The 16,280-nt window shown below is 40.9% G+C and overlaps 1 protein-coding gene across 1 annotated transcript in view; it reads right to left on the bottom strand.

Annotated features, from left to right (window-relative positions):
- The window catches only part of cemip (cell migration inducing hyaluronidase 1), a 164,650-nt gene that overhangs the window by 32,899 nt on the left and 115,471 nt on the right, over positions 1-16,280 (bottom strand). Inside the window, exons 12-14 of the mRNA XM_080030895.1 lie at positions 9,051-9,220; positions 6,560-6,769; positions 6,046-6,251 (exon numbers count right to left, since the gene is read on the bottom strand). Of these exons, the coding sequence (XP_079887021.1) occupies positions 6,046-6,251; positions 6,560-6,769; positions 9,051-9,220 (586 nt within the window). The remainder of the gene's footprint in view (positions 1-6,045; positions 6,252-6,559; positions 6,770-9,050; positions 9,221-16,280) is intronic.

Raw genomic sequence — 16,280 nt, 5'->3', positions numbered from 1 at the left:
ACACACACACACACACACACACACACACACACACACACACACACACACACACACACACACACACACACACACACACACACACACACACACACACACACACACACACACACACACACACACACACACACACACACACACACGTCACTAGACATGCCAGTGATCAGTTTAGTGCCCCTATAGCTGACACTTGGCATTATTCACCCCCAATACCAGCATGATTCATCTTCACACCTCAAAGCCTCTCCCATAGGTTTTAAATGACTTGGACATTTTCAAGACAAAAGCCTCAGCCTCACTTTACACAATATTTTGACTGCTGCCTGTCAGACAGTAGACACTAGCATGCAGCAGTTCAGTCAAGTATAGGGCTTTTTGTGTATACAGCATATGGGTGCACACAGTAAGCCACATCACTTCCATTGTGTTCATACAGTTGAACCATGTTAGCCATCTTTCGAGTGCTTGCAAGTGTGCCCACAAAACAGGACACTGGCAACAACAGCAGACATTTTGCATGTCACTTCTCTCTCCCTCTTAGAATAAGCTCTTTTTGCTTATTTTCTGCAACTCGCCCTTTGGCGTTCCACATTTATAAATAAGTGGATAACCTATTGTGTATAAATTTGATTGACATTTTTGCTATATGGCCCTTTTCTTACAGCACAGACATCTCTCTTAAATCTTTCATAAATGTGCAAATTCAAAAATGGTTTAATTTGAAGGTATTTGACAAAAAGCAGCTTAGGCTAATGAATATGAATGGAAATGGCAGACATGCAGTTTAGCTCCACAGCAGTTTAGCACATGACAGCACTCTACTCTCTTGCTTTTTCTCAGCGTATGTTTCCTCCTGCCTCTCTCTTAAACCCTCCCTAACCCTGCTGCTGTTGTTGCAGGTTAACCACAGCTTCTTGAAATATGGCAGTATATGTTTGAACTGGCAGAATTTGTATGCCAAATAACAATAAAGATACACGTTTGGATTTGTTGTGCATGGCACGAGTCAAGGAGCATCGCACACCTCTCTCATTTAAATCAGTTTGTCATTCAAATGTATAAGCTGGGGGTTTTACACAATGTCAATATCATATTTGGAAAAGAGGTGGTTTCTTCAAAATGGCGTCCCCATCTTGGCCATGGGGAAATCTTTTCAATATCCTGAATGTTCAGAGTGAAAGCCAGATGCTTTGTAAATTTTAATTTCAAACCTTATTTGTTTTAATGGATAGGCACCAAGCCACCAGGCAAAGAAACAACATAAGTGCTAATATTGATACATTGATAAATTGGTATTTTTTCCTCTTTCTTTGGTTCGTTATTTCATTTTAATCGATGCAATCAGGACAGTGTCCGTACAGATAAAATACATGCAAGGGGTGATTAAAAAAAACGATCAAATAGGTTTGAAAGATACAAATGTGTTAGGCAATCTTTTACTTTAAGCTACATTCTGCTTTGAATGTTATTTGAAGTGCTGCTGTATCACCATATCCAATCTGAATGAGTTCCCATAATTCAACTTCTATAACACAAACAGACAAGTGCACACCCATTGACTTTTGCCGTTAGCAGCATTGTTGTCTCGTCTTAAGACTGCAGACGTGTGTGAGCTATTCTTCTGTTGAGATCACGTGCTGAAACAGGCTTGCTGGGCTTTATCAAAGGACAATTTAAATGCTTGTTTGTGTGAATGGAAACATTTCCGTCCCTCTTTTTGCCAAGGAATTACCATATTTTTTAGAATATGTCACCACTCACACAATAACACAAAAACTATTTACAAGCCTCAAATAAGAATGCTGGAAAAGTACCTGTATATAACATGTCACATTAAACACCATAGAAGAGCATTGTGAGCATGGAGAAAGCAAGAAAACAAACAAGATCATTTTGTTTGGACAGACAGTCCAAAAACTATTGGTCACAATATATGTGTTTTAGCTGCGCAAAGATGTAATGATGAAGGAAAGCTAGGTTGCAATGTAAACATACAATTGAGCCAAACAGCACCAAAACACATAAACAACAACTGCCATGAGCAAGTTGAGATTCCTCTTAAGGATATGTATTGGATGGATAATTAGTCTTGGTTATAGCATTCTCCACAAGAACACACACACACACACACACACACACACACACACACACACACAAAAATGGGACTAAAATGTATTGTTATCATGTGAACATTTAAATTCAACACATACACAATCCAACAATGACAGAGGAAGCGACAGAAGGAAACCACTTGGGAGGATAGAAACGATGAGTGGAAATTAATCATCATAAATCATACAGTGGGGAGGGGGGGGACACACATTGTTAGTGCAATCATGTTTGATTAAACTGGAAGTTTTGAACCACCACGGTAATAAATACACTGAGATTTGGAAATCATTAGGCTACGCTGACCTAGACAAATTGGACAAAAGGCCTCATTAGGAGTATGAGGAGTGCATTGTGTATCAGCAGGATGTTGTAATTGGATACATTAGGACAGAGGAAAGGAGATTAAAGTAAAATAAAAAGAATAAAAAGTCAAGAGGCTAAGATAACGACACATAAAGAGCAAAGCCTTCCAGTCCCCTCCATGTTGGAGAGCAGGTGGGTGACTCCATATCAGTCAGAGACAGTTCCATTATGCATCCCCTAACCTTGGCCTTTAAGCTCCGCAGCTGAAGGCAGTGAAAGTGTGGAGATAAAAAAAAAAGAAAAAGTAATTTGACCTGGATTGAAGTGCTTTGTATTCTGAACGGCATCTTAATGCTTTATGCCTCTGTAACAAACTGGAGGTGTTGGGGTAGGGGGGGGGGGGGGGGGGGGGGCGTACATACATCTAACTGACAGATAGTGTGTGTGTGTTTGTGTTGCTCTTTAAACTGTCATAGTGAGGACATTTCTGCATTGTGAGGACATTTTGGGCTGTCCTTATTAGTAAAAAAGGACTATTTGGAGGTTAAGATTTGTTTTTCGGGCCAACATCCATATGGCAAGGGAATATATTTTGTCCACGAGGGTCCTCACAAGTACAGAAAGGGTTCAAACCATACAGTAAGATGTCAGTATAAACACTGAATAAGGTTTTGCTTGTTATAAAAAATTCCACCTGTTCATACTTTAAAATATATTTTTTTATGCAATTCCAAAGAAAGTACTGAGATACATAGTCTGAGGTTAATGTAAGAGAATCAAGTGGTTATTTTTTTTTTTTAATATTGTCATTTTAGTATAATATTCTAACAATTTTTGTGGCGGCACTAATAGTGCAAGAAGCGTTCCGACAGTTGAAATGAATTTAAAACGAAAGGAGAGGCGTAAACAGGTGGGAATTTATTCAAATGAGGCAGCGCGTGGAGAGCTGTTGGCATTTCAGTGGAAAGTTAGACGCTGCACTGAGAATAGACTTGTTTGTTTCTGTAGAAATGTCAACGACAGTCACTCTGAGTTAATCGACAAAGGCAAAGAAAAACACTGCATACAGTATGTGCAGAAATCACACCAAAGCCGTTAACTTTTAAATAAACTACTTCAACGAAACACTCTTTATCGAGCAGATGCAGTTAAATCAGAACAAATGCATAATGTTTAATATGGTTAAAAGGACGTAGGTAAATCAGTCTGCCTGCATCTACCAAAGCATTTGTATAATGTTTTCAGGGCCAGATCATCATCAATACATTACATTTTATTTAGCTGACGCTTTTATCCAAAGCGACTTCCATTAAGTGCATTCAACCATGAAGGTATAAACTCAGAACAACAAGAATCCCGCAAGTACTATAGCTTCAAATAAACCAAACTACAAAGTGCCATATGTAAGTGCTACATGGCGCAATTTCTTTTTCATCTTAATACTTAAGGAATAGTAAAAGAAAAAAACATGTTGATGAATCTGCATCCTCTGATTCTAAGATGTGGCAGCACAGCGGAGAGCCATAATGCCATTTGGTGCTCTTACCTTCATTAAACCACAGGAGATTGCACTAAGCCGCTGCTAACTAATCAGATAGGTTGGTTATAACTAGGCATTGTTTATGAGGGGACACATCAGTTTACCTGAACTCATTAATCCTATATGCAATAAAGTCTCCTTTCCAACTCAAAATGCCGACAATTTACTTTTTATTTGGAAACAAACACACCTTTGTCAAATCTTAGAGGCTAATATGTATGAAATGCATTTAAACTATGACTGACATGGTCTTAGACCGGTGACTGATAAACACAGTGCTTTACCAAACCGTTTATTTATTTATTTATTTATTTATTTATTTATTTATTTGTGTTGTCATTTAACGGTTGAATTGTTAAAAACCACCAAACCGCCTGCCACTGTGCTGCTGTGTGTTCACATTGTGCTGCTCTCTGCAACATTACATCCAGATACGGTTAATAATATGATTTATTTTCTCCTGAAGAAGCGTCTTTTCCATTTGGTGATTGGCACAGCTGTTTCAGAGCGATAAGACCAGTGATGGTTACTCTGCTGACAATGTGTTTATTAGGCAACACACCAACGTCCAATCAATACTCAGGCTTCACCAAGTACTTTTTGCACTCTGCACACTACGGCTCATTCATCAACCAAAATAGCAGGTGCACTTGTAGATTCCTACACAAGTCCGTGCAGCCAAGACATTGCACTTTGCACTTGTTGTTTCCCTAGCACGAATAAAAAGATGACTACTATCTCTACACTGTTGTTCATCTAGAAGACAGTGTACAGGGGAAATACATACAGTGTTAAACCAGTAACCAGCAAACATCAGTCAAGCGTTATCAAGCACAGCACTGAAAGATCAACTCCTGTTTGCTTTTGTTTACCAGATTAAAATCGCTGGATTACTAACCAGGGATAATACAGACGAGTGTGTGCCAAGATCAGCAGCCGTGAGTAGCTCCTCTTTCTGTGATTTATGATATGATTTATGATAGTGTTCATCCCTTGATGGATATCAGAAATGCAGCTATCACTGGCAAGAGTTCAGCTGATTCCAGGAGTGTGTGTGTGTGTGTGTGTGTGTGTGTGTGTGTGTGTGTGTGTGTGTGTGTGTGTGTGTGTGTGCGTGTGTGTGTTTTGTCAGTCAAGGGGAGGTAAAATAGAACAAATCTAGATTAGATTAACATCTGTTAACATTATCTGTTCATGGCCCTATCATCTATTCATATGGTGTAGATGTGTTTCTGTGGAAGATGCACACTTTGCACGCCCTTTATTTAATTTTTTTTCTACATTTTTATTTGTTATTTTTATATATATTATGTGATAGTTGTGTAACGGATCTTTTGAAATTTTCACAGATAACTGAAAATGCCTCCTATAATTTTGATGGATGAGGATCCTTTTCAGCTGCTGCAATACTTAACAGAGTTGGAATGATTTTGATCAAATTGAGAGGAGACAAGGAGCCAGTTGAGGTGGATTTTCTGTGGCTCTGTGCTTATGGAAATTGTTAGAAAAAAAAATGTTGTACCCTGAAATGCCCCTTGACAGGCTTCAAGGTGACACAATGATCACAGGGTCATTCGGTATTTTCACGTTTTCAACAGAGAAGAACTAGAGAAAAACCTCTGTTGCTGCTAAACTATTCCTTTAAATGGAAGCATTCTATGTGTTGTGCGTCAGTATTAAAATTCAGCCAGATGTATTCAGTTTATTTGACAACTTTGAGATCAGGCAGACAACCTGGCAGATACATGTACTGGCACTGTATAGTTTTGAAAGGGATAGTTCAGTATTTTTGAAGTGGGGTTATATGAGGTGCAAATCAGCAGTGAAAGAAAATCCCTACATTTAGCCTACATTGAAGGAATATTAATTTTTTAAGGCAAGCATTTTTTCTGCGTGGCAAAAATCTTTTTTTCGACTGGCCCCCTTCAGCAACAGTACAATGCTGCCCTCTGCTACAGCGACGTCTCACCCAAACTTTTTTTAAGATGACAGCACTGGCCATCTCCATAACTATGCCTAATACAACCACCTTTCAAAGATATTGAATTATCCCTTTAACCCAGAGCATTCAGTGTAGGCGTGAGTCTTTATACCTGCAGTCTTGGCGCGGGTTGGCCACGTATCCTGGGAACGCTCCGTCTTTGATGTCTCGGCACATTTTTCCATCCCTGTCCGAAGGCAGCAGGGTCCCCGCCCGCACCATCAGACCCAGGCAGTGGTCAAAGGTGTTCCTCTCCTCTGGACCATCCTCCGTGAAGAAACAGTGGCCCAGCGTGTCATAGCCCACCACATCCTTTACCTGGAAGCAAGTGCGTAGGTTTAGTTTCAACATTGAGGGGTGACACATTACACAGGCGGGGGTTTTGGGGCTGCTCCCCCAAATATGCTTGTAAACAAAACTGTGGGCCCTGCCGCTGTAAACAGCAACAGTGACATTTTTAAGGTAGCTTTCTTACTTCTAACAGTGTTACAAGGATCCAATTTTCCTGTCAGGAAAGTTTGTTTATTCAGTTATTAGAATATACCTTAGAAAATGTTAACTTCTCTGTCACACCCAAAGTTACATAGTGCACCTCTAAACTTTAAAGGCAAAAAGTCTTGACTGACCAGCAGTCCGTTGGAGCCGTGGATGGTGAGGCAGCGGGAGAAGGAGTGGTGGATGGAGAGGTCTGTGACGGAGGTGGGGGGGTTGTAGCCTCCCCTCTGGTCCACGTCTCCGTTCATATGGAAGTGGACTGGATAGTGTCCCATGGTCTGCTGGCCCATGTGCTGCAGCTCTACCCCAGAGATATGAACCGCCCTGAAGCCCCGCTCCACCTGGGAACACACAGCAGATTTCATTTACCCTGCATTCCAAATCACATACTCTTTCTTTTTACTGCACTACATACTAAAGTACAGAAGAGTTTTAGCGTCACAGGAGAGGGAAAAAATCAGATAAGGAAGTTGTTTTTCATTATGTCGAGAAATGTCAAGAATAAAGACGAATACTCCAAAATGCTATTGGAGTTAGTAGGGCATTAATGTATTTTCAGCATACTACAATTGACGTTCATGAGTTGGGACATCCTTATTATTTTTCTGGCATACTAAATAGTAGGGAAGTATGGGTATTGGAACACAGTGCCAGTCTTTATTTCGAACAAAAAAAAACAAACAAAAAAAACAAGTATGACACAAAGTACAAATACACATAACACGAACACAACAATAATTATAAAGTGTCATTAACAATATTTATAAAATAAATATATCGTCTGTGTCCGAAAAAGGAGTGGGAGGAAGACAAAGCTACTTTATTCCCACCCCTTAGTCAATAATTATCTAATATGAATGTATCAGCTTTAAACAACTATTTACATAACGTGCATCAAATGATTTATATTTAATACTCAATAATATATTTACAAAATGTAAAACAGCCTTACAAAAATACACAAACAATAGACTCATTTCAGTCACTAATACAGGGAGACCACGTTGTTGTGTCACTCAAATAACAACTATATCTGGAATCATTGGGCACGAATCACGTCAGTAACCGTGACAGCATAGCGATGTATTTAAAGAAAAAAACTGAAGGTCAACGTAACTCAAGTTGGCACAAACTACGCTCATTCATAGTAAGTTCAGCAGCTAAACAAGCTGGAGGTCACATCCACAATTTTTTTAAATAGTTAAAACCCCCAAAATTACATCAAATAGGCAACATACATACATACATCGTTTTTTAGTGGTGATTTTACAGTAGCCAATTTCACTGCCAAGCTCCTCACATGCAAAACGTTCCATGCAAACAAGTTCCCCCTGTCACTACTTTTGCAAGCACACCGTTGCTGCTTCCTGGGCTTAGCGCCGGCTGGAAATGATTGCATTTATCTTAAACCAATCACAAACAAGCCAGACCGTTTTGGGAGAAGAGGTAAGAGAAAGATGGGCAGCAAGGAATGGGGGTAGAAAAAGGACATAACCAAGATAAAGAAAAGGAAGTGTTGAATAGGGAAAAGGAGGCTGAATGAGGAAAAGAAGGGATGAAAGGAGATGTGTGAGAGACAGTTAATATGGCTGGGGATTTGATGTGGAGAAGAAAGGCAGATGCAGATTCACCAGTGAATAAAATACATTATAGAGACAATTGAGTGAGTGATGAAAAGTGGCTTTGGTAAATTTGATTAAAAGATTACAGCCTTTGAGAACATGCTTACCTTACCCTGCTGTTGAAATCATTAATAAAAATGCAACCTGAAAACCAAAGGCTGCTCCCCTCAGATATTACAGTACTGTCAAGGGACTTGGTATGAGGCATTCAATTTTGAAGGGCTTCACTGAAAATATCACAGAGGCTCTCATATTCGTGTGAGCCTGTGCGAGCTGTACACACATTCATGTATGAGAAATATTTTTGACACAAGTCTGAGATGGAAATATATAATAGGATTTGATAGCTCGCCCTGGGGAGAGAGAGAGCGCGAAGGCAGGGAGAATACAACCACAGCCCCTCGCTCTCTCTCTCTACCTCTCCATCTTTGTTCTCCCGTCCTTTCCTGTCCGTCAATGTCTCTCTCTTTTTCCCCCCTGATGTTGACTGGATGATGGGTTTTGTAAAGCATCTGTGATTATAATTTGACTGGCCAAGTCAGGAAATAGGGTCATTGTAACACCTTCTTCTCCAGCCATTGTTTGAAACTGCTATCTCCATGGTCAAGAATGTTCCCCTCTGAATCAAGTGTAACCATTTGATGATCTAACGTTTTTTGTAGATTATGCGGTACCCAATGAGGTGCAATACATCCACTACCCCAGGTCCGACGCCTAACTTTCCACCTGTCTACATGAAGGACACACCCTAACATGGCCTGCACTCCGTGCCTAGGCACAAATTATTCTTGGCAATACGTTACCACGTCTGGATAAGCATGGTTTTGGGTTTTGGAGCAAATTTGTATCCGATTGCTTTTGAATATTGTCACCAGAACAAATTTGAAGCAAAGTTGCCCTGTTACATAATCCATGGGCAACATATAGTGACTCCCAGTGAACATATATGATTGACCTGGCTGGTAGCTCTGTACATGACAAGGTTAGGGAAACAGCTTACCTTCAGATGTCCTCCAAAAGTGTCAAAGTCGAAGAACTTGCAGGCTTCGTTGCCGTAGCAGCCGGGTTCCATCTCACCGTGGATCAGGATGTTACGACTCAGCAGGCCCACCTCTGCCCTCATGTCTACCCCATCCACCTCCTCACCTATGTGGATGAACTGAGCCTTACCTGAACACACCCACACACACACACACACACACACACACACACACACACACGCGCGCGCACACACACACACACACACACACACACACACACACACACCTCGATTAGGATAGAAGACTGTTGGCCAAGATGCAAATCTAACCACTCAAAACTATCATTTGTCCCACCTTCCATTGAGCTGATGAACAATGTGCAATAGTAAATGTGCAATAACTAGGTTAGCACTTTAACCGCAAGATCTACTGCAAAACGGCTTAATGTAATAAACAGATTAACACCACTGCACTCTAACCCTACCCCTTACATTTTTATGCAAAAACAGACCCATGTTGTTGATGTCCAAATATTCGTTTTTCTGTTGTTTTTTTGATTGTTTGTTTTTTATGTATGTTTTTTATGAGGCAATCATGCGCTGTTCCCAAGCCAAATTTTCATCACAGGGAGACTAAGGTTAACCTTACGTAAACCTTAAAGCCATGTTTCTATCAGTTTGGAGGGCATTACATACAAATATTTACATGAGACTTACCATAACCATTTACACTTCTTGCCTGACCTTAACCTTGTGGCAGTGTACTGGCATTAAAAAGACTACCCCTGGCCAAAGTATTCCAGGTGCCTATTGCTATTTTCAGCCCCCCCTGAAACCTAACATTCAACCAACTCTGAAGGTCCACTGTCCGTATCCACTAAACAGTGAATTCAACAGAGCTGAGCACAGTGTTAACAGGTGCCCCATTCCCAACAGAGACTGTGAGAACATACAGTTACAGTTGGTCTGCTGTGTGTGAGCAGATGCTTCAGATAATTACAATGGAGGACATAATGGTGAGGCTAAATTAAGACTTTCTAGCACCACATTTTCTCTTTTTTTTAAAAGGCAATTGGCCACACAGAACCTATAATTATGGTGAGGAAAAAGAGGCCCTCATATACACATTGATGCATGACACACACTTTCAAGCTTGAATCTATGTAGAGCAGTTCAAGTGTGTGTGTGTGTGTGTGTGTGTGTGTGTGTGTGTGTGTGTGTGTGTGTGTGTGTGTGTGATGTGAGAGAAATATAGGAAAAGAGGAATGCTGACTATGAGTTAGAGTTCACCCTTGAGTCGACCCAAACTTAGAAACAAAATGTCTCCTTCTCCCTGACGTTTGAACTTGCAGTGTGACCAGACTAACATTTTAAGGCCTGCTTTCATATCTACAGATCAGTTCATTTGGTCCCAGGAAAAAATACATTGTTTCCTTTCCGTTCTGGTCTGGTTTGTGCTCTGACTGATTCATAGCAAACCTACCGAGTATTGTAAACGTCATTAAATACAGACTAGATTGACAGCTAACTCATTCACTGGACAGCAATGGGGATGTCATCAAGTAGGAAAATCAGATGCCAGTCTTGGAGCACTTTACTGCTTCTTATGTATATATGCACTCACCGGCCACTTAAACTGGTTCAATTTCTTTTTAACACATATAAGAAATCAGCCAATCACGTGGCAGCAACTCAATGCATTTGGCATGTAGACCTGGACAGGACAACTTGTTAAAGTTCAAAACAAGCAACAGAATGGGGGAGATGGTTAATGGTGCCAGACGGGCTGGTCTGAGTATTTCAGAAACTGCTATTCTAATGTTCTACTAAAAGTCTGGAAATGTTATGAACCAATATAATGAATAATGATGGACAGGTAAAGATAGCACAAAGCTGAGTTATACAACACTATTACCTGTGGGATGGCTATTTGCACACTTTTTATTAGATAGAATCAACTGCCAAAGTGAGCAGAGTAGCAAACCAACATACAACACTGCAGTTTTAATTGCTTTTGACTCTACTATTGTTTCATTCCAGACAGTTAATAAGCTATAGTTATGGTAGGACAACAGGTTTTAGAATCTAGTATGTGTGTCGCATGCCGAGACATTTAGAAATATTTAGTTCTCAACCGCCACATCTAACCCACACTTATGCTGAGGGCCTCAACAAGTTTGAAAGCTGTTTTATTTACTTTGCATATTGTGGCCAATTTACTCCTCTGAAAATGATAGTGAGGAGAACAAAGAGGGTCCAATGAACGAGAAGAAAGGGACAGCAAAATAACACAGTTAAGTGGTGGAACGGCGCAGAAACGATAACAGCTATGTTCCACACGTCCACCACTCCTACACATTCAAATCCGGAACAATGAAATGGTCTGATTAGGGAAAAAAACTAAGTGGAAGAAAAAAAATTTAATTAAAAAAATGTGTGAAATCTGTATGGCAAGAATATCAACTCAGCCATATGCTTGATCTCTTTTTCTCCTCCGCCGCGACACAACGAGTACAAATGAACACTTCCATTCCAGCTCAGACTTGAAACATCAATAGCCCAGGCTTAAAATAAATAAGAATTAGATCCCAGTTTAGTAGCGTTTACTAGTGCCTACAATTCGTCCATCTGTTTTTCACAGAACTCATACATCGTTATCTGTATTGATATTTTTTTTAAGACTCCCATGCGAAAATGTACTTCATTTTGAGAGTTACTTATTGTTCATGAAGTGATGAATAGTTCTAGAAGGGGAAAAGCTGGTGCTGCCAGGCACGATTCAAGTAGCTTTGGCCCTCAAACTTTTCTCTGTCCTATCTAGATATAACAGAGATTATGCAATTGGCTTTTTCTAACTTCCCGATTCATAAGAATAATGGATTTGGTTGCAAAGCATGCTGGTTCTATATATTTCTGTGCAGAATTACAATACATGCCATTGGGCTAGATGCCTTGAAAGCAGGTTGGCCGAACAGAGATACATCCATGTTCAAAATCTTTGAAAGTGTATCTCTAACTGCATCCCAGAGGGCCTTGCCAGCTGGATAGAACTAGAGAGTGCACAGGTGTTCACCTTCCCACAACCATGCCAACATCTGAGAGGGTTTGATCCAACTGTTTTAAGTCTCTGTGCAATATACAGTATATTACCCAATGTCTTACACACTTCGAGTGCCTCCAAATTCTCTGATGAGTGAGTTACCCTTTTTCTGTGACTGAATATTGCTACTGGAGAAGGTCAAAATGAGAGACTTATAGATGAAACCATTCCCTATCATGTGCAAGTATTTTAGACTGTCATCCAGACATCGATGGTAATCCATACACAGTAGGAACCACTTCAGGTTATTTTAGCTTTTTTTCTGAAAATTGAATTCAGCTTTTGTCCGTCAAAATGTTACCATGTCTGATGAGTGTTATGTCCTTGCATAGGCATGTTATCGATGGGTTACTGTCTGCCGGAAATAGCTGATTTATGGACGTATGGAAACTAACCTTTTCTGTATCATTTTACCATGCCAATAGAGAATTTTATCAAAGGTTTATTTAAGTGTGCAATAGGTTTTGGGACTATATCAAATTGATGCACGAGAAAAAACATTTGTTATGCTGTACGATTATCTGTGCCTCCGACCAATCCCAGCCATAGAATGGGGAATTTGGCTTTGAATGAAAGGTAATAGAGGTACAACCAAATCTGACTTTAATCCTGAGCAAATACAACTTATTATGGTCTATTCAAGATGTTTTTTATTGTTTCCATGAAAATTGAGAGCATATAGTATTTTTTGTTTAAACCAATACTGTGGGATTTAAAAAGGAATGGAGTGTGGTTCAATGTTCTACGCCGGTTTATAAATACAAAATGGACCAAATCCAAATTTGATAGAATCTATCTATGAAGCAAGAAACGTCTGTCTGTGTGTGTGTCTGTCTGTGACTGGCATATCTCTCTCACTGTTAGTGAGATCGGCCTGAGCTTCCGGCTATTGCTTGCGCACGGCACGAAGGTGTGCATCCTTGATTGATTATGAAGTTTTGGACCAAATATGTAGAAGTTATCATATTTATATCATGCTTGCGGCGAATACATGCGCACACTGAAGGCCAAAGTAACGACGGGCATGAAGCGGCATGAAGTAGGCTGTATCTCGATTCAGGGGTTGCGGTCTTACGAAGGCTGCATTTGAAGACCGATTGCGTCATAGCGGCGCGCAAAGGTTGTTCCATTTGCAAGGCTCCTTGCAAGGCTCCTCATATGCGGCCGAGAATTGCAGCCTTCGTTTCACGGTTTTGAAGGCTGCATCAGATGTATCCTTCGCAGCCCAACATATCCCATGATTCATTGCGTTTTTTTCAGAGATGGCATACAATAAAATAAAAAATAACAAAACAGCAACGTGTTGCTCCATCTTCTTAACTTTTATCTTCCTTTCTTTTTTTCTTGTACTTTCTTTTCTTTTCGTCTGGTAGGCAACTTCTTTTTCTTTTTTCCTCTGTTGACAAGGCTGTTTCCGTTGGCAGCTATCAGGGTTGCTAGGCAGCACAGGAGCGGCGAGTCGTCACGCAAGGTAACGGCTTGTTACGCAAACCGGAAATGCTTGTAAACGGAGACCTGCGGAGACCGTCCCGTTTAACAACGCTCGTTCGGCCCTGGTTCGGCCTTCGAATCGGCCTTCATAGGCTATAGCCTTCATAGACCGCGAGACCGCGTCCTACCAAGGAGGCGGTCTCTGTAATGGGATACAGCTGTAGTCTCCGGCTAAACCCCGCCTCCCTCTGATTTGATTGGCTGCTGCGACCAAAGCTTGAAATGAGTGACGAGCGGGACACACACTTAAGTAAATTAAGCAATTCCATCTTTTGAAAAGGACTTTCTAGGAGAGAACCGGCACTAATGTTAACCCTGCATTCCGAATCGCATACTCTTTCTTTTTTCTATTCTACATAGAAAAAAATTGAGTTAGGATGCAGTAGGCATACACTTGGGACATACTTTAACTTATTTATTTCTCCATAACATTGCGCCTTGATCTTGCCTCTTGCTTTTTTATCCGTCGCATCCCCGTTTGTTTTCATATGGAGGCTCCATTGATGTGACGTCACTTCAGGTTCGCACTGGATTATGCGTCAGAATCGCCCAAATAGGATGCTGTTTTCAACAGTAAAAATCTTGGCCGGATGAAGTAGACATCCGGGTCTTTTTAACCATCCTAAATCTGGTCACAAGAAACGGAAATACTAAATCTTTTTTACCATTCTAAATAGTAGAAAGTATGCAATTCGGAACACTCGTCAGGGGCCGATGGCTGGTCAAGGCCCTTTGGCTTTGTTGGTTACTGGCGCATATTGTCTCCTTTAGCGCCTCTATCAGACAAAGGGGGCTGATCCAATGAGACAGCTGCTCACAACACCACACTTCAGTCTGCCTGTAATTACATACCCAATCTGGGTATTATTGTTACATTGTAAAAAATAATACCAGGTCTGATTATAAATACTTGACTTCTCTCCAACTAGCAATTGGGAATGTCATATGCCACGTCATGTCAATTTTAATTGAGGTACACATCAGTTCAAAAAGGATGCTTAAACTCTACCAAGTCAAAAGGTTTAAACTATTCACCAAATCAGTTCCTGAACAAATCTGGCAATAAATAAGCCCAAGTTATTTTTAATGTGTTGCCACTCTATGGTCTTACTTGACAATGCACAAGCAAAGGTAGGCGGTCCCAGTTTGATGCAGAAATAACTCAGCCCCATCCTGCACCTTTGGGATGGCACAGACTGCGAGCCCAAACCTATCACCCTGCAAAGCAAGTCTTTGAAACCAAGTTCCAACAGAAAGGTGAAAAGCCTGAAAGCAGACGAGTGGAGGGCTGCTGTATCTGTAGAATAATGCCCATGGCGTTGTTTCTTTGTACATTGTTAATGAGGTTTGGTAGTTTTGAGATGTCATTTTGTCAGAACTCGCTGATTTATTTGTTATTTATTTGTTGGGGAAGATCGGGTTTTCAGTGATGAATAGATTGCAATTAATGGATATTTTGTCAAAGGAAATCTCCTGGTGAAAGCTGACCCTGGACAGACGCCGCCTGGCTTTGTGAGGTTAGGTAAATGTCATACATACAACATTACAATACAATATTTTATTTTTCTACACTCATCATCACTTATGCCAATTAGAACTGTCAAAAGTTCAACATCTTAAAAAAAAATCAAGCAAAACTATTGGGCTCAAGTTGATAAATAGCCCCGGGGCCATCTGTCTCTGTCTGCCATCTCCTAGGTCTCAGCTGCCATCAACAAAAACACACCCTCTCTTCTTTTTTTTGCATAGGCTCATGGGATAACGTGATAATAACTGCATGTTCAAAAACGCTGGTGCGAAGTGGCACGCGGGCAGGAATTAATGAAATGGATTACAGTCAAGAAGAGAGTGACAGCAGCAGCCTTTGGGCAGCTCTCGCTAAAATAGGATTTTGCGCACTGGATGGCCAAATACATGGTGATGGGAGGGGGCCGAGGAAAAAAAAGGGGGGAGGGGGGCTGTTCTTATGATGCAGCAAGGCAGGACAGAAAAGCCAGCAGCTCAGGCACAGATTTGTAAAATAAATCCTGGACTCCACACAGCTTAATCCACGGCATAAGCAACACAAACTTGACTTTTTTCTTGTGTCAGCTATGAGACATCTATGAGAGGACACGCCAAATCATGTTACTGTCCACTTTTTTTCTTTTTACTGCCGGGCACAAAGGATTTCTCCGAGAGATAAAGGCAAAAACCCATTTGAATCATACAGGATTGAGAGCTGACAAGGCTGACCCAAACAACTCCTACTGCCTAATGACCATGCTGTAAGAAAGAAAGAAAATAAGTCTCTGTATGGGTATGTGTTCGTACCAGCATGCCTGTCAATGTGTGTGTGTGTGTGTGTGTGTGTGTGTGTGTGTGTGTGTGTGTGTGTGTGTGTGTGTGCATGCGTGTGTGTGTGTGTGTGTGTGTGCGTGTGTGAAAGGGCCCAGTCAGGAACACACAGTACTCCAGGATGCAGAGCTTAGACTTTCCCTTGGCCCAGAGTCAGTGCAAACACCTTCCCTTTACACTCCCACACTCCCCACTGCTCTAGGCTGTCTCTAAGCTGCTCTCTATCTAGCCTGGCTGTTTATGTGCACACACACGTTCCTCCTTACAAACCAGCCTTAACTGTCACGCAAGGATTCCTGGGAAATTAGGATGGGTTCAGTGTG

Source organism: Ammodytes marinus (assembly GCF_949987685.1).
Source record: "Ammodytes marinus genome assembly, chromosome: 1".
Taxonomy (NCBI): domain Eukaryota; kingdom Metazoa; phylum Chordata; class Actinopteri; order Uranoscopiformes; family Ammodytidae; genus Ammodytes; species Ammodytes marinus.
Note: the sequence above shows the minus strand (reverse complement) of the source record. Positions and strands in the feature narration are given on the sequence as shown.